The sequence below is a fragment of the Ceratotherium simum genome, chromosome 16 (assembly GCF_057802395.1).
Source record: "Ceratotherium simum simum isolate JZ-2026a chromosome 16, ASM5780239v1, whole genome shotgun sequence".
In the NCBI taxonomy this organism is placed as follows: domain Eukaryota; kingdom Metazoa; phylum Chordata; class Mammalia; order Perissodactyla; family Rhinocerotidae; genus Ceratotherium; species Ceratotherium simum.
In genome coordinates this window covers 35484732-35505007 of record NC_141915.1, presented here as the reverse complement: position 1 = coordinate 35505007, position 20276 = coordinate 35484732, and the positions used below count along the sequence as shown (strand labels likewise).

At 35.4% G+C, this 20276-nt stretch overlaps 1 protein-coding gene across 7 annotated transcripts in view; it reads right to left on the bottom strand.

Annotated features, from left to right (window-relative positions):
• The window catches only part of SPAG9 (sperm associated antigen 9), a 133902-nt gene that overhangs the window by 32948 nt on the left and 80678 nt on the right, over window positions 1–20276 (bottom strand). For all 7 annotated transcript variants that reach the window (XM_004434727.3, XM_004434729.3, XM_087440976.1 and 4 more), the window contains 6 exons: window positions 13763–13970; window positions 13113–13212; window positions 8428–8549; window positions 1982–2039; window positions 778–930; window positions 230–281 (listed from right to left, as the gene is read on the bottom strand). In XM_004434727.3, the coding sequence (XP_004434784.1) occupies window positions 230–281; window positions 778–930; window positions 1982–2039; window positions 8428–8549; window positions 13113–13212; window positions 13763–13970 (693 nt within the window). The remainder of the gene's footprint in view (window positions 1–229; window positions 282–777; window positions 931–1981; window positions 2040–8427; window positions 8550–13112; window positions 13213–13762; window positions 13971–20276) is intronic.

Here is a 20276-nt window from a genome sequence, read left to right as displayed (position 1 = left end):
CAGGTCAGAGCACAGAGCCACAGAGGAAAATGAGCATGCCACATGTAGCTAGAAAGCTCAGCATCTGGATATCATGGGGAAGCAGGAGCTACCCTATCATGACCATAACATGTCTTTTGACTTCCTTTTTTATCTTTATAATACTATATTCAAAGCTTAATTGGCAATATTTCCCCAAAATACCAAAATGTGGGAAGGTAAGAAAAAAATTCCAAAATTATAAACCTACGTCATCATCATCTTTTGCTTTTTGCCTTGCATCTTCAGCTTCTGCGCGAGCTCTAGTAGGGAAAAAAACAAAACATGTTATTTGAGTTGAGTTCATCTTTTCAAAGAATGCAAGAGTAGGTCAAAAATTTTAACCACCATTAAATGATTATTTTTCTTTTTCCAAACAGAGCATTTAGCTGCCTTCTTTTAGCAGAATGTTCTCATAGCACTGTTCTCAGGAAAAAAATAGGTATTTTTTAAGAAAGCTGGGTGAAGGAAGCTGGGTGAAGGAAAATAATGAATGTTTCTAATTTGCTTAGTAGCAATATTTGAACAGTTCTTCTAATTTTTTTCACATCATGACACACAAAAATGGTAATATTCAGTAAGTGGAGGGACCTGCTCACAGCACAGGCAATCAGCTGGGCACTTCAGCCTATCCCAGACAGCACTTGGCCCTTCCCGGCTTGAGAGGGAGGAAGGCATGGGTCTCCAGTGCACCCTTAAACCCCTCTGTGGCACCCTGGCAAAGAGAGTTTGGTTTAGAACAACATAGTGAAAACTTACTTCCTAAGCTCTTCCTCTAATTCTTTGTTCTTCTCTTCCAGCTTCAGCTTGGCTTGTTTCACGGCCTCCAGTTCCCCTTGCAGCACGTCTTTCTCACAGGTCAGTTCATCTACTTTTGCTATCAAATCATTCTTCACTACATTCAAAGCATTTCTAAGAAACACATATTTCAAGTGCATCATTACAAATATTCTTTCCATCTTTCAGCTTATTCTCTTGTAGACTAAAGTCACTACATAATCATAAAGCTGAATAATAACTGAATACTTGAAAGGTGTATTCTACTTGATATTGTTTGTAAATAAAGGTAAAAAAAAAATACAGAGCAACAGCCTAAGTTTTTACTCTTCCCACTTATCAAATGAAGAACAAACAGATAAAGCAAGGCAGACCACGAACTAATAAAAATGTGAGAATTAAGTAAGATTAAACTTTTAAAAAACAGCATCCATAAGGGTACTATTGTTAGTAACTTCTAAAAAGATATTACCTAACCAATTAAGTAAAATTAATCCTTGAATTTACCTTTAATAATTCATGAGGAAAAAAATCTAAACTGAAAAAAAAAATCTAAGATTTAGTTTTCCTTTTGGGTATAGTGGGCATAGGACCTGATTATAGCTGAATATTGTTTTAGATATACACAGATGTTCCAAAGTTGCTCTGACATAGCAAATTAACAAAGGCGCCCGATCTGCTTTTCCACACGACTCAGGACCTGCCCCACTAAACAATACCCTAATGTGTTCGAGGGCCTAAGACCCCACAAATTGTACCTGAGAACCCTCAATTATAGAGCAGAGCTATGAAGAGGCGGCCTGAGTATAGATCAAAACATTTATGTAGAAATAAAAGACCCCAAGAGAAGATGTAAGAAAATAGACATCTCAGGGGAGGGAGCAAAAAACACACAGGACACATCCAGAAGATTAAGAGAAAGGCATGGAGACTTGAAGAGTGGAAAGGAGATGAAAATCTGTTTCTGCAAAAAACACAGCCATGAAACATATCCATCAGTGAAATTAATCCCATTACCTATTTGCTTGTGTCTGTGTGCATGCACAAGGCCACACGCAGAGAAGGGGAATGAGAGGGGGTAGTAAGACAGTATTAGTGCTGTGTTAAAATGAGGAAGTGTCATTGACTTGGATGAGATGAAAATTCAGTATCTTTTGTTCCTTATTAAAATTTTCTATATACTTACTTGGTTTCCAACAGTTGTGTATTTTCTAATATAAGATTCTCAACTTCACGACCCATTCCTATGAAAAGAAAAAGGATAAAAACTTTGAAAATAAATTTATCAAAAATTATATAAACTTATAATAAGCTGTAGTTGCAAATTTTATTTTATAAATTTTATCTGTCCTGTAGGAATCTCATTTTGCTATATCTACTTGGGTGGATTATAAAATTATAAATAATTATCCATCACAAAACAAAGCTAAAGATTTTGTTAGCCAGTTCTTTATAACTGTTAGTCTATATTTTGTTTCTCATAGATAATATTTCAAAAGGATCAAGACTTTTCTGCCAAATATTCTTAAAAAGTAGCAGTATTTAGGGGAAAAAAAAGGAATAGCATTGATATGGATCAGAAACCTTTTCCAAATCACAGTTGGTACTGTAGGCTTTGCCTAAAAATTAGGTCTTATTAATAGAGAACAGGCAGAAACAAGACCAAAGAAAGACGGAACCCCAATGCAGATGAAACCTTACCAAAGAAATTATGGTCTTAAAGCCCATGCATTCCATGTAAAGCAAAAACAAAGAACAAGAAACGTTTTACGTAAGAAACAGCATGAAAATAGATCATTAATCTGTAAAGTTTTATGCATGATATGAAAAACATCTGGAATCACAATGCTATGATTTAATGCATAAAGATGTGCAAAAGACAGAAATTAAGATGATTTCCTTCATTCATAAGGATGCTCTCTGTTATGTTATACCTAAAAAATGCTTTACCAACTCTTTTGCACAATAAAATTGAATATAATTAGACTGAAAACCCCAGATCAATAATATTAAGTTTCCTTCAAAGTGCCACCTCTGAAATGACAATGTTCAGCTGTCACTTTATAGAATTGTGTTTAATAATTTAATGAGCACTGTTAAGGAGCCAGGTAGAGGATTCAATGCAAGATCCAACGCAGTGACCTTTAGGGAGAAGAATGCTATTTAATTTGCTACTCACAAGAAACGGAAGAAATGAAACAACACACTAAGAAATATATCTCAAAAAGTTACAAAAACAAAAAAAGTGAAGCAAAACAAAACAAAAAACCCACAACTCACTTATCTTAAGCTAATATTGGAAAATCACATACAATGGAAGAAGTAATATTCATAACCCAGCTAAACAGGAAGGAAATATTTCTAAAGAAAACTACATAAGGTAAAGGAGTTAACATATCCCTTTATTTTAAAAAAAAGGTATATTTCAAAAGACTTAAAGATAATTTAAAACAAAACCAACCTAGGAATGCAAAAATTTCAATGCTCACATATGGACTCATATTTTATCTGTATTTTAATTATCTCAAATATTCTCAAAGATCAGGGTGCTTCTACCATGAAGAATTAAATATCAGAAATAGTTGCTTATTTAATCAGCTATCTATGTATTCTCTAAAAACTGAAAATAAAGATAAACTAAAAGAGTTTCCAACTTCCAATTCCAAAATGAATTTTGGCAAGATATGTTGAAATATTTGCTTTAAACATTAATGTTAACTTTTCAATAAAGCTATAGAGTCAGAAGAAATAGGGTTTAAATTGGTTGAAAAAAGCTTACATAATGACTATGCTATAAACTCTCAAGCACACAGCGAGACAAGCATAAAAGCTGAAAATATACACAGGGCAAAAAAAAACAGTTCAACAGAAAAGAATGATGAGTAAGCATTAAATGAGAACAGCCGCCAAGAAAACTTAGCTTAAAAAGCAGTAATATTAAAGTATTTAAAAGCATACACACCAGAATATTCCCCTGGGTAAGCAGCCCAAGAGAAAAGTGAATGAGAATCTCAATTAGACTGTTTTCAAAAAGACAGATCTATGCTTATTTATTTCAAAACGAGAGAGAGGAGACAATAAAATTGAAAAGATGTAGAAAAACAACTAACTAAACACAAAAAAGTGTAAATATTATAAATAGGAAAAAATTTTGAAATATGTACTATATGGGAATCATATCATATAAAGTAGTTTCTAAAGTTTAGACATTCCCAATGAAGAGTTCTCTTAAAATTCAGTGTATAAATTTAATATATAATCAGTAGGATTGTCCAAAATTTTCACTATGAAATGTATCAATAAAAATGAACTCATAACTATAAGAAAAACATAACTTGAAGTGGCCCCATTTTTATTCAAGACTTCAACCGAGCATTAAATTTAGGTCTAACATATTCGGAAACTTTACCTATTAAAACAAGCAAAAAACTGCCTGACAGTTTTTAAAACAATAGATGTCTCATTTGGAGTTTTAGCATTGATTCTCAAGCCAAGTTCATAGATGGGATTCTGAATTATCTGTTAATTCCTTTAGAAAGTATGCACAATTTTACCTATCTCTGTACGTGCATTTTTCCAAAAGTGCACTGCCGTCTTACAAATTCTCCTGTAAAGGAGTTTTAACCCCAAAAGGTAAAGAATCACAGATTTAGAGGTGAAACAAAACTGTCAGAACTATTCAGCAACCCATTTGTTTAGTTGCTGTGCTGTGTGCTACAGACTCAACAGTGAGTGAAAGACATAGTTTGTCTTGGCCACGTTGAGCTTATAGTCTATCCAGGTACATAAAAAATTACAGTAAAGTACAAAGGGTGCATAATAAAATGCAATGCCATGAGAAAATATATTTCAGGGACGACTTAAGCTTTAACCCAGGAATCAAGGCAGAATTCCTAGACAAGGATGTACCACTTAAGCAGAGGCAAGAAGGAGATACATATAGAGATAGACATATAGTTTGTTTTTTTTTTTAAGAAAGGGAGTAGAGTCTTCATGATTGGTTATGAGGGGAGGGAAAGAGATCTAGGAGGGAGAATTGAGTGGATGGCGAGGTCATTCATTTACTGAGTTAGTACATGTTGGTATAAGAACAGCCTTGGGAGAGAGGACAATAAAGATGATGAACCGAGCTTTAGGCATAGCAAGTATAAAGCCCTACAGCTCATCTTAGAGCTATCTAGTGGGCTGTTTGGAAGTAATAGTCTGGGCTCTACAAAAAAATCTTGGATGGAGATAAAGACTTTGGAGCAATTAGCCATGAAAGCAAAGAAACAACAAGAACAAATGAGACTTCCCAAACAAAGAAGTGGCCTGGGACAGGAACACTGATATCTGAAAGATGGGCAGAGGAAGAGGATCCTGCAAAGAGACTGAAAAGGAGTAGTCAGAGGCAGGAAAGAATGCAGGAAAGTCTGATATCACAGAAACCCAGCAAACATAGTTTTAAGGACAAATGCTATTTGACAAGTCATGTGAAATAACTGAGAAGGAACCGCTGAATAGAGCAAAAAAGAAGGTTGTTCAGGCAAGGTGAGTATGGGGCAGAATGCCAGACTGCAGTCCGATGAGGTGCAAGTGGGACTGGGAAAACCCGGCCAGTTAAAGTAGCCATACTTTCAAGAAGTCTGTTTTGTTCACTAATGTACCACAGGCATCTAGAACAGTGCTAGGCACATAACATACACCTCACCAATATTGCTGCATAAAAGCGTGACTAGAAATGGGAGGAGAGGGAGTGGTAGAGTGTAGAGGTACTGAAGATAGAGTCAGAGGAGGGCAGTATTTTATTTTTAAATGGAAAAGATCTGAACGTGTTTAAATGATAGCAGGAAGAAGTTAGTAAAGATAGTGAAGTTGAAAATATAGAAGATAATCAAGAGAAAGAAAATCCCAATAGTAGGGTGAATGTGTGATTTCCAAGTTCTAGAATGTGGCCGTGGGAAGTGACTGAAGTGAATGGAGAAAAGGATCAATGAAAATAAGAAAGTCAAGGGATGAAACTCCAATCAAGATAAAGAATAAAATGTGGGGGGTTATCTCTTTCAAATCATTAAAATCAGAAAAAAGTAATCTAAGTACTGAGTACACGTATAATAACTGCAAAAATTTATATCTTCGAACAAGAGTTTTATAATAACATAGTAATTAGAAAAATGAATAATGAGTTATAGAAATCTATGTACTTATTTTTCAACCCAAGGTCAATTAAAGAACTTTGGGAAACAATTTTGTTAGTTTAACTATATTCCATTTAGTATTACACCTCAATTGCTATCACTAAATTGTACTGAAGAGAAGCCACGGAACAAATATGTGCCTTGGAAATTTCATTTACCATCTTTGACCAAAAACTATTTACATAGGCATAAGTCAGTACACGTAAGATAATATATTAAAATCTTCTAATCTGGAACCTTCTAGAGGCAAATATATTGATATCTGCAAAAGGGGAAAAAAGTAGTTTACAGTCTATTTCTTCTTTTCAAAGTGGAAAGGAAACCAGAATATCAGGAATTTGCTTTTACCCTATATATTACCCTTAATTTTCTGACTTAAAGAATGGAAGCTTTTAGAAAATATTTGATTTAGAAGACCACAATTATTTCTAAATACTATGTGGCTTCTTAACTCTTTATAAAAAAGGAAGTTTGAGGCCACTAACCTCAAAATCATATTATTCAATATTGGATTATGAGGCAGCAGAGTGTACAAATTACATTAAAAAGTACCTCATTCTGGCTAAATACAAAAGGGCAGCATGAAGAAATTTTTTTGGATGATATATATTGACTCTGGTGGTGGTTACACAACTCTAGACATTTGTCAAAACACAAAAAATTCAACAAAAAGAGTGAATGTTACTGTATATAAATTTGAATATAATTTTAAACATTTTAAAATTCTTCTTTCTAATATTTTTGCATCTGCCCCTCAATTTTGCCAGGAATTCAGTTTCTTAAACCAATCAAATCTTGATCAGGAACTTTTCATGCATAATTTAATGTTAACTAAAGTTAAAGTGTAATCTTTTTTTTTTTTTTTTTAAAGATTTTATTTTTATTTATTTTTTCCCCCCAACGCTCCAGTAGATAGTTGTGTGTCATAGCTGCACGTCCTTCTAGTTGCTGTATGTGGGACGCGGCCTCAGCATGGCCGGAGAAGCAGCGCGTCGGTGCGAGCCCGGGATCCGAACCCCGGTCGCCAGCAGTGGAGCGCGCTCACTTAACCACCAAGCCACGGGGCCGGCCCTAAAGTGTAATCTTAAATGTAAAAACGGAGTGTTTCTTAAGAACTGATCTTTTAGCCCTCCTTGAGAAATGCAAGCTCACTGAATTGCTTTCAATGTTTTACTTATACTTTAATGGTGGGACTCTTTGTCTAACTCAGAACACTTATTTACATATTTTCAATCTCTTTTACTAGATATACTGTGAGCTCTGTTTAGACAGAATTTGTGTTTCCTTCAAAAAATACTTTAAACTGTCAAGGATATAACTGATAATCAATAAACTTAACATAAATTAATCCAAGCAATACCACTCTATATTCACAAGAATTGACAAACAGCACCTTTTGAGAACAGTGTAGTCAGTATGATAAATACACAAAAATTTTTTGGAGACATATCTATTCCGAAAGCTTTGGTTTTTAATACCATAAGGTTTCCAATTTCTATAAAGTCTTAAGTTATAAGAAAATACATCAAAGCTAAGTGACATGAGTCAGAATCATGTAATTATTATTGAAAGGAACTTTAGAGATCACCTAGAGCAGGAGTCAGCAAACTTTTTCCATAAAGGGCCAGATGGTGAATATTTTAGGCTCTGTAAGCCATATGATCCCTGTTGCAGACTTATCTCTGCTGTTGCGGTGCAAAAGCAACTATAGACAATAAGTAAACAAATGAGTGTGGCTGTGTTCCAATAAAACTTTATTAACACACACAGGAGGTGAGCTGGACTTGGCCCATGAGTCGCAGTTTGCCCAATCCCTGAACTAGAGTCCAGCTCTTTCATTTCATACACAAAGAAACTAAGGCCCAGAGAGGTTAAGCAAAGGTCACCAGATAAATAGTGGAAGAGCCAAATACAGTATTCTTTTCAAACCAAGCGTTCTTCAACAACACAAACTCTAAAATGATTACACTTCCCATAGAGCTAAAACAGTATACTCTGTGAAATCTCAGCAAAATCAAGTGTTGTAATTTCTTATTTAATTAAAGTCAACAGAATTTAAAGAAATCTAAGCCAGGAACTAACTACCCATCAATCTATACATCTACACATCTACCCATACACATACACACACACCCACCTCCCCATATATATATATATATATATATCACTGTGTTCCTTATGTGTAATACTGTTCTCGGAATATATACCAGGAGTTCAATAAATTGTGTTATATGAATTCAAAATACAGATTTAAACGCAATTCAATTTTAGGCATGCAAAGATGCTTTCATTTAAAACTTTCATGATTTCAAAGAATACATTCCTGTTAATTACCTAAAGTGCAATAACTCTGTACCACTGGGTAGTTAGGGACATTTTAAAGGAATTTCAATTAAATCACTTAAAAAATCTATTTTTAAAACAGTATGATACTTCTTCAGATAAGCTATCATACCTAGTAAATCTGCTCCTTCATCCACATCTCCAATTAGGCCTGAGCCAGCTGAAGACAGTTCTTCAAAGAGAGATTCTGTATTGCGATCAAAAGCTTTGTTCTCTATGCCTTTGGTGGGAGTGCTATGCAACAAAAACAACAGAACCAAATCAACAAATATTACAAAGGCTTTCTTAACAGTGTAAATTGAATACAACAGGCTAAAGTTACGTAGGAATTTTTTACATGTAATTTACATTTAATACAAAACATAATTTTAAGAGTTCTCAAAAGTCTCCTAAGAAATTCCCATGAAACTCCACAGAGACAACTGGTGAAGAAAATATAGACTTTCTGTGGTGAGATCCCAGCAAACACAAACAATAAATGGCAGTAACAGAGAGCACCACTCTGCATTCTATCAGGCAGGGGTCTAAGTGCTTTACATGAATTATCTTACTGAATCCTCACATCTACTCTACAAAGGAGGTGCTGCCATTATCCCAGTTTTACAGAAGAGGAAACTAAAGAGGTTAAGGAAGTTGCCAAGATCATCCAGCAAATGAGGGAAAGAGGCAGAATCCAAACCCAGGCAGTTAGGCTTCAGAATCCACAGTCTTAACTACCGCGTTATATGTTGTTGGGTATAAACTGACATGGCTGTTTTCTTTTTCATTTAAGGGCAACTTGACAGTATCTATTAAAATTTAAAATGCAAATACCCACTGATCCAAGAATTCGATGTCAAAAATATGTCCCACAAAAAGGCACAATCACGTATCCCACGTATCACAAGAAGGCAATAATGTACGTTAAAAGGATGGTCAGAGCAGCATTTTTAATAGTACCAAAAAGCTGAAAGGACCTAATAGATCATTAAGAGGGCACAGATGAAATAAATTACAGATATACATAAAAGTTAAAAATTTTAACTGTATAGTTAAAAACATTAAAATAGACCTTTATAAACTAAAGAAACCCATTACACAAAGGTGTTTTTTAAAAAGCAAGTTGCAAAACATATGTATAATGTAAGCCCTTTTTTGCAGGGGTATGGAGGGGAATGGAGAAATGTGTATGTTTGTGCATTAACGTTATATTAAAAGAAAAAAGTCTGCACAGGATTTCCAGTTAAACATGGTGGACTGAACATAGTCATTTATCACCCAATAATTCAGAAACTCTAACTAAAATGACTGTAAAGGAATTAAAAAAGGTATACACTCACAAGGACATAGGGAATAGAAAAAGAAACTACAGCAGATGAAATGTGAACAAAATTCTGTAAAATGGAAAACAGACGGGCAAACAACAAAAACTGATTTAACAGACCAGAGAAAACTGAAACCTGAGCCATCAGGGTTCAGGGAGGAAGTCACTGTGCTGCCAGAAGCCCTGAAAGGCCCAGGAACTGAAGGAGCCAGCAATCTGAGGAGAGAAGCATGTAAGGGGGAACATAAAACACAAGGATGGGATGAAAGACAGCACAAAAGTATGAGACCTAGATCCAATCCTCCAGAACAGAGAGACCTCCCTTCTCTCAGCATTGCACCCTGAACAACAGAAGCCAAGTTTAAATGTTACAGGCAGGAAACCAGAGAATCAGAGTCAATTACTTAAGTATGAGCAAAACAGCCACACAGTACCAGACGTTTAAAGAAGGCCTCTATTATAAAATAAAAAGCCCAAAACAAATGGCCTGTGACAGAGGCACTCAGAGCAAAAGGAGACAATGCAGGCAGCAGCAGAAACTTAAAAAAAAAAAACACCTAATTTTTTCCAGAATAAATGTTGCATCCATAAGAGAATAATAGTGGGATGTTATAAAAAGTCGCCATCCAAGACAAAAAAAAAAAAAAAAAAAAAAAAAATCAATGAGTGTTGAAAGATAAAGTTGAGGAAATCATCCAGAAATTAGAACAAAAATAGAAGAGATGGAAAAGAGGGGAAAAAAGTAATTATGAGGGACAGTCCAAGATGTTCAATATCCACCTAACAGGTGGTCCAGAAAGAGAGAGGAAGAGACAACAATAAGAAGAAATAAGGAGAAAATTTCTCAGAACTAGGAGATATGAATTTCCAGAAGAAAGGACTTAAAACATACAAGATATAAAAGATACATCAAGCACATCATCATGAATTTTAAAAAAGGAAAAAAAAACAAACAAGGATAAAGTGAAGATCCTAAAAGCTTCTAGAGAGAATATACAAAAAAGAACCAAAATGGCAACACTCCAAACTCAACATGACAATGAAGCAATGTTTTCACAGTTCTAAAGGAAAACTTCTGAAAGTTTTCCAACCTAGAATTCTGTATCCAGCCAAACTATCAATCATGTTTTCAAATGACATTTGTCACATTTAAGTTATCAAAAAATTTACTCCCATGAAGACTTTGCCCAGAAAGCTAGTGAGAATATGTTCTGTCAAAACAAAGGCATAAATCAAGAAGCAAGATGACATGGGATCCAGGAAACAGAGGATACAGAAAGAGGTGAAGAGAATTCCTGGCAAGATAGTAAGGGCAAATTCCAGGACCAGAGCAAACACAACAACAGTCTAGACTGGAGAAAGGGAATAGAAGGCCCTATGAGAGAGAGCACTAGGAAACTGGTTTTATGTTTGGCCATTTTGAGAATGTTTACATTTATGATTTGCAGGGTATCTGTCAATGAATTAGTGATAGGCATGTAGAAAACTAAGCAAAACAAACAAAACAAAAATAAACAAAAAAACCCAAGGCTTTACTAATTCCAGAAAAACAAAGTTGTAAAAGGAAATGTAATCACAGTATATTCTGTGACTAAGCTGTGATTAGTATTTATGTAGTCATAATAATATAAACAATGAATGTTAATTTAACAAAAATTGAGATACAACTATATTGGGAAGATGAAAGGAAGGATGGTGGTTTAAGGAGCTACAAATTCATCATCTTCCACTATAAAGTCAACAGCTAATATTGCAGCCTTTCTTGTTTTTTTTTGAAAAACCAAACTCAACTTATTGTATTTCATGTTTGCTTGCAGCCTTTTTAAATCCAGGGTTCCTCATTTGATGCAGAGAATACAGAAAATGATTTGAGTGATTATTTTCCCAATTCTCCCAAATAAAGTACATAGCTGGTACTATTCTAGATGCACAGAAGTGTAGCTAATTCATTATACACAAGGGATGCCTTAGGGCATTAGAACCTTAATTTTCTCAAAGAATCCAAGCTTATCTATGCAGAAATAGCAGTATAATGATGTACATCTGAAATTTATACAATGTTATAAACCAATGTTACTGCAATAAAAACATAAATTAAAAAAAAAAGAAATCCCAGCTAAGAAAGAGAAGGACCAAGGAAAAGCAGCAGAAGGATGTGATTTAGATACCTGAAGATAAATAACAAAAGAGAACTAAGAAGTGCTAGAGATTGCCTCTCAGGAGTGGAAATGAGGGGTCAGTAGGGGCAAGGGACTACTACTGCCCTTCATATTTTGTATTACCATTAGACCTTAATACTGCATACATGCATTCATCTAATAAAAATATTTTTTTGATTTTTAAAAAGAGGTTGAGAATGACAAAAGCACAAAACTGTTAAAAAGTGGCTGCATCTCCTAGGCTTAGGAGAGAATAGATGAGAAGAAAATTTCACTTTTTATACTCTGCATTTTTAAATTTTTAAATAAACAATAAAAGAAAAAAAATATTTTAACAGGACATAGCCTTTGAAATCAGAGAGTCCTAGACTGAATCTCAGCTCTACCTCTTGATAGCTTGGTAATCTTGGACAAGTTACTATACAATTCTAAGCTTCCTCATCTGGAAAATAGGGATGAAGACATCTACCTCACAATGTTGCAATTAAGATAAAATTACATAAAATAATGATGATGATAATATTAGCTAACATTTATTGAACTGGGCACTTTGCCAATGACTTAACATATATTGATTCATTTACTCCTCACAATCATCTGAGGTATTATCATAATTCCTTTTTACGGATAAGGAAACTTACCTCAGATTCAAATCCAAGGCAGGATTTGAACCCACATTGTCTTACTACAGGCTCATGCTTTTAACCACTACTGCACACTGCACAATGTCTAGCAGTGATCAATAAGTGGCATGTATTTTTATGGTCATTATTAATTAATTTTAAAAATCAATGGAAGAAATTAAAAAAGGCAGTAGCTCTTGTGTGACATTCTTGAACATTAATATATTTCAGATGGCCTTCATTAAGATGATACATAACCATTTTCTTCCTACCACTAAACATTCTCTACTCCCCATATAAAATGATACCAAAGTGAGACTAATTTCTTCCAAAAATGAGACCATTACAGTTTTGAAGGGAGTACATTCTCTTCTGATCTGGGGAAGGGACAAAGTTTGCTCAAACTGTTACTTCCCCTACTCCTGCTTCTATGTTTCCTCAAGTTCCAGAAAGTATGGGATACCCCTTGGCTATCTTTCCCCTATCCTTCCATATGCTCCTAATCCCTGATCCTGCAAAGGTAACATTTCATCCAACATTTAAACTACATGCAATGCCCAGTTTAAAAAACAGAAACTAGAATATAATATCAACATTTCTTCAGCAAAACATTTGAATGCATTTTGTCTAGTCATAGAACAGAGAACAACAGTGTGCTTATGGGAGATGGGAAAAAGAAGGATAAGATGTCTTAATTTGACATTTACAGTACCTCGAGCCTTTGTATCCACTGAGATCTTTGTCCATGTCCAACTCAGGAGTGGATTCAATGATTGCTTGAACTTCTGACTTCTCTTCATTTTCAGCAGAGCCTTAGGAAAGGACAAGATGACATAAATAATACATATATCACATACTGCTCCTAATATGAAAATCCTGTTGCTTCTATGGTTGTATATACATCATTTGATCATAAAAAAATTTAAAAGAGTGGAATCTAGGAAACACAGGGTTAGATAATATGTCATATATTCAATTAACAGTCAATATCGGAAACTAATAAATAACCAAAGAAAGTTTTCATTTGTGTTTCTTGGGACACAGTGTAGTGTATCCCAGGCCAAAACTCCCTGTTTTCATTCTAATTTAAGGGGTGGAATATAGAGAAATTAAAGACAAAGACTAATGATCTAAGGCAGGGGACAGAAAAAGACCGTCATCATGCCTTTCAGGCTCTCCAATACCCCAGCCCCCACAATTTTTCTCTCCAAAACTTTATTTAATCAAAAACTATTTTAAGCTTATTTACAATTAAGTAAATCTCAACTCAATCTTCTCACCCTGAAGACGTATTTTCTCATACCCACATCATCCGGATTTATTGAATACTTTGTCAGTAAGTAAAGAATTAGGGTCACTTACCTGTTGATACATTTCTAGTTTCTTGGGCTACCTGTACTTCAATATGCTTGCTTATCTCTGACTTATTTGGTGTATCTGCAACCTTCACAAATCCTTCATTATCTTCATTTAAGGGAGTATCAGTAGGAATTGTTGCCACATCTGAAGCAGCTGTTGATGCTGGAGTGGTAGCTTTAGATCCTCCTTGGCTAACATCAGAAAGTTCATCCTACAGATAAAAATAATTACAGAAAAATTTTTAAATGAGTAATTTATTTTAAACTATTTAAAAAGTGGGTTAAGAAATAAACTTGCTGAGAGAAAATTCTATTAAAAAACAGTAATAGTCACTGATTACCAAAGGAAACCAATAAATAATCTCTGCAGACTATTTTCAAATAATTGGGAAACATTTAAGCAACTCATATTTTCCAGACATACATGAGATTCTTCTAAATAGAAAATTTGAAGATAAAAGTAGTTTGGCAGTATTAGCAATAAAATTATAAATTAATATCACCAGAGTTTTTAATGGCAGTTGTGGTATTATACAATCATTTGAAAATAAACACTGCTTCAAAACCCTTATATGGGGCTGGCCCAGTGGCATAATGGTTAAGTTCACACACTCTGCTTCGGCGGCCTGGGGTTCGCAGGTTCAGATCCTGGTCGTGAACCTATGCACTGCTTATCAAGCCATGCTGTGGTAGGCGTCCCACATACAAAGTAGAGGAAGATGGGCATGGATGTTAACCAGGGCCAATCTTCCTCAGCAAAAAGAGGAGGATTGGCAACAGATGTTAGCTCAGGGCTAATCTTTCTCACCAAAAAAAAACAAAAAAAAACCCTTAGAGCATGTTCTGTGTAATAGCTACTCTAAAACAGCAGTGATTCCAAGATTCTTAATCTCAGAATAGAGTTTTGTAAACAGTGTTCTTAAAACATCCTGCATCCAGATCATTTAAGTGTTTAGAGATCAGGTAATACGCATTTTAACAAGCAACCCAGGTGATTTAACATAACTACTATCCTAGGGGCTACAGATAGGCTTTAAGAGGTACACGCCCAGACTGAAATTTTATGAAAAAATTTGTGTACGATGCATTTTCTGGGAAAAGAATCTACAACTTTGTTATCAGATTTTCAAAGGGGTTTGTGACTCCAAAATAATTAAAAGCAACTGTCCAACGCTACCCATATGAGGGAGTTCTTTTAAAGCAAAGTACCCAGGTCTCAGAAATAGAGAACATGACAAAAAGTTTACTACTAGTAACAATAATAATAATAATGATAAGGATTAGGGTAAATTTAGTGAATTTACCATTCACTAATGTATGACCTTGAGTAAGTTATGTATTCTTTCTATACGTATGTTTTCTCACCTGCAAATAGAGATAATGGTACCTAATTCATAGGATTACTATAAGTTATAATGAATGTTAGCAATATGTTCACACACATTGTTTAAAATGTTAGCTATGGGCCTGCCCGGTGGCGCAAGCGGTTAAGTGCGCACCCTCTGCTGCGGCGGCCTGGGGTTCACCAGTTCGGATCCCGGGCGCGCACCAACGCACTGCTTGGCAAGCCATACTGTGGCGGCGTCCCATATAAAGTGGAGGAAGGTGGGCATGGATGTTAGCCCAGGGCCAGTCTTCCTCAGCAAAAAAAGAGGAGGATTGGCAGATGTTAGCACAGGGTTGATCTCCTCACAAAAAATAAATAAATAAATAAATAAATAAATAAATAAATAAATAAATAAATAAATAAATAAATAAAATGTTAGCTATTATCACAATTTATAATAATACATTATGCACAACTTTGAAAAACTTTAAATGCATGCTTTTGGCCTAAGACAAAAAAAGAATATACGTATAAACATATTAAGTTGTGCTATGGTGGGGGATGCTTATTAGTGATTTTTATTCCCTCTTTGAGATTTTATCTTTTTTAACTTTTAAAGAACATCGTTAAAAATACATTATAGGGGCTGGCCCAATGGCGCAAGCGGTTGAGTGGGCGCCCTCCACTGCAGCGGCCCGGGGTTCGCCAGTTGGGATCCCAGGCGCGCACCGATGCACCGCTTGGCAAGCCATGCTGTGGCGGTGTCCCACGTAAAGTGGAGGAAGATGGGCGAAGGAAGATGGGCATGGATGTTAGCCCACGGCCAGTCTTCCTCAGCAAAAAAGAGGAGGATTGGCAGATGTTAGCTCAGAGCCAATCTTCCTCACACACACACAAAAAAAATACATTATAGCTATAAAAATAATGAAACAGAATCCAAGCATTTACAAAAAAACCAAACAAACACCATACCAATTAAAATCACATACACACCCTATAGCTTTATATTACACTATCTGAGAGATTCAGGTTATTTTAGGTGCTGAGAAGTAAGAGGGAGTTCAAATTCAAATTTAAAACTCTATCCAAGTAAAGAAAGCATCTTCTGGCACACAGTCAACTACACATGCTATGATGAACATGACCTACAATGAAAGTAACCACACCTGGAGAACTAAATTTCACCACCAAAACTCTTAGTTTTACAACATTAAAACGTTTCATTGGGGCCGGCCCGGTGGCTCAAGCGGTTAAGTGCGCACACTCCGTTGTGGCAGCCCAGGGTTCGCAGGTTCGGATCCCAGGCACGCACCGATGCACTGCTTGTCAAGCCATGCTGTGGCGGCGTCCCATATAAAGTGGAGGAAGATGGGCAGGGATGTTAGCCCAGGGCCAGTCTTCCTCAGCAAAAAGAGGAGGCTTGGCAGATGTCAGCTCAGGGCCGATCTTCCTCATAAATAACTAACTAAATAAAACGTTTCATCCCCAGTATTTTCTCTTAATATTAATTTACTATCATGTATTTCGATGTAGCACAAATTCCACTACAAAGAGTGGCTGAACTAATATAAAATCACTTACCAGATGAGAACATAGGTTATGCAAAAGGAATTATATCTGCTATGGCAAATCGAGAACTCTTTATCCTTCAACAGAGCTCCCCAACTCCCTTCACCTTTATCCCAGGCTTCAGGGTTTTTTTTTTCCTTCAATGATGAGAAATGTATAAAGTCACAGAATGTGGCCCAGCATGGAGTCACTCATTAAGAGTCTTGAGTATCTTAGCTCTACTGGTGGGCTTGAGCTCAAACACGTGGATAAAACACAAGTGTTTGCTGAAGACCTTTATCCTGGTAAATCCTTGCTATTCTCAATTTCTGACAATTTATATTGTACTTGGACTTGTACAAAGTTGGTCAGCTACTGATTATTTTATTGCTCATCATCATGTTAAGAAACACGTATATCCATGACAGATAATGATCCATTTACCAAAAACAAACCTACTCTGAGATTCTGAATCTATCAAAAGAAAAATAACATGGTATATCCATGTCAGCATACAATACTTACTTAAAATGAATTTTCAATGACATAGGAAAATGCTTAAATATTAAATTGAAAAAAATGTATTTTTTAAAGAAAGAGATGTATACATATGTCCTTTATAACAGCAAAAAACTGCAAACAACTTAAATATTCCAAAATAGGAAATTAAGCAAATTATAGTATATCCATAATATAGAATACATGCAGGAATTAAAAACTGTGTTGTAGAAGAATATTTACTGAGATGGAAAATATTCAAAATATTTGTGAAAGAGACTGGAGATTAGAACAGTTCTGTACAATATGATCAATTAAAAAATATGGCTAGAAAAAGCTCTGTTAGGACATATATGACAATTTAATAGTGGTTGCCACTGGGTAGTTGGATAATGAGTGATTTTTGCTTTTTCTTTGCCCTTATTAGCATTTATATATATATATATTTAAGTAGAAAAAATTATAAAAATCAGAACCTAAATCTATATGTGAAGTATGGGCTCAAAAAATATTTTTTAAGTATATAAAGTGACTAGAGATAGTAAGTAAAAATTTTTTCCTGCTCATAATACTTTTCTTTTTCCAAATTTTTTAACAATAGGCATGTGCTACTTTTATAATAAGGAAAAAACTTATAAACAAATTTGAATTAGTGTAACTACATGAATTATCTTTTACTTTGAAAGTTTTGAGAAAAAGAAAATCATTCATACCATTTATGAATTAGGACCTATCCATTCATTATTGCCTTGTGTTTAAGACAACTTTGACTATCTGTCATCTGAAGTGCAATACTAACCATATGCTAATAAAATTAGCTGAACTGTAAAGCCAACTATTTTCTTCTGTGCAACTCAAATACTAGGCTGATTTCCAATGGGAAGGAAGATAAACCAAAGAAATACATAGCTCAATTCTCTATCACCTCCTCCTCTCTTAAAATTAAAAGACAGGCGCCGGCCCCATGGCATAGTGGTTAAGTCCAGTGCGCTCCACTTTGGCAGCCCAGGTTCGCAGGTTTAGATCCCAAGCGTGGACCTACACCACTCATCAAGCCATGCTGTGGTGGTGTCCCACATACAAAATAAAGGAACACTGGCACAGATGTTAGCTCAAGGCTGAGCTTCGTCAAGCAAAAAATTTTTTAAAAAGAGCAAGATTGGCAACAGATGTTAGCTCAGAGCGAATCTTCCTCACCAAAAAAAAAAAAAGTTACAAGACAAAATTGCTGACTCTTTCCTTGAGCTGGTGACTGGCACCTAATATAGAAGTATCTGAAAAAAATTTACTAAGTCAATTGAGCCATCCCTGAGGGACTAGCAGTTAAAGTTTAGCATGCTCCGCTCCGCTTTGGCAGCCCAGGTTTGGTTCCCAGGTGTGGAAGCACACCACTCATCTGTCAGTAGCCATGCCGTGGTGATGGCTCACGTAGAAGAACTAGAAGGACTTCCAACTAGAATATATAACTAGGCACTGGGGCTTTGGGGAGGGAAAAAAAAGGGGTTGGGGCAGGGGGGAGACTGGCAACAGATGTTAGCTCAGGGAGACTCTTTCCCAGCAAAAAAAAAAAAAAAAAAAATTTTACTAAGTGAAGCAAATTAGCTTGTTTGGAGTTGAGTCAGAAAAACCGACAGTAATATTTCTGGAGCCAAAGAGGCCTACAGTGAATACAACTAGAAGTTGCCCTCAGTACCACTCTCTTGGTCTATACTTTGATGTCTACTCTATTAAAAAAATAAAAGAGGTATTATTTTGGTTAATTTAACAGTCTGGTTAATTCATATTTATGTTATCATATACATGAATTCACCCTCTTTAAAGGTTTAAAATATAAAATACATTTAAAAATTCATATAAATAGTCCAGATTCCTGATGAATAGTGTTGATGAACAGCACTTAAACCCATGAAGACTGTGGACTCAGAAAGCCCTAGAGAATATCAAGCTCATCTACGCCGAGAAAAATGATATGCTGCTGATGCTATTTCAGAAATAAATAATTTGAGGTTGATCTTGTACTTGTCATTTATCTCTCAAACAAAAGTCAAGGGGAGAAATTATTTCCTCTTCCTCCTTATCACCCTAACCCCAATATCTAGTTATTTTTACCTTTAAAAAAATTACTTAGTAATTAAAGAGTTCACAATATAAACAGTTTGGAAAAGCCCTCCTCCCCAAATTCATTTGTGGATCTGGGAGTATGAAATAAACTAAGCAGGAGAGAGCTGAACCTAAAATAGGAAAAGGACTGTGACACCTTAGGGATCTCAAGGTTTAGTCCAAGGAAGTGGTAAATTAGGATCTGCTTAGAAGAGAAATGATCCTTTAAATTTGTCCTAGGCTATCCAAATAACATGACATTCATTTATCCATAACTTACTTCCCTTTTATACTTTTACCAAATAAAAATATTTTACACTCATTAAAATAGCTCACTGTGTGGGCTGTACTTCTGACAACTGGATCCCTGGGATAGAGCATGAGAGCTGAGGAGGGAAAAGCTCTGAATTTTAGGGGATAGTTTTCAAAAGAGGTATTTCTCCTTGGTCTCCCAGGCAGTGGTGACATAAAGTTCCTAAGATTAGCAGGAAAGCACTGAGATGGGAAGTCTCTGCTACAGTGTTTGGCTGGGGGGACAATATTCTTATATTGTGTCTCCTATGGGAGAAATTACGAAATTCTGTCACTAACAATGCCTCCAACTAAAGATAAAATGAAGAAAGACAAGCTGAAATATTAACTTGTTAAAGGATAAAATATGTCACTTTTGGTCAACAGTAAGCTCATAAGATACCATGAGCAAAATGAGGGAAAATTCTTACTAGGACCTAAATGGAAACTGGAAGCATTTATTTGAATTATTTAGTACAAAGTTACAGAGGAGTTAGTTGCATGCTATTATTTCACATTCAATCTGTGGCTTCTGAAGACCTCCAATTCCTATTTTATGCCGGTCGTACGCCAGGTTGTGCTGTTTTGGCTTAAATAGTCTTGACTACAAATGCCGCTTTATTTACCTGAAGACGGCTGGCCTATCAATTCCAATTGCCTGATGTCATTAAGATATCCTCTTCAATGGCACATGCAGGTGCCAAAAATGGAGACTTACCTGGTTGACTGATAAACATACTTATTTTGTAACCCC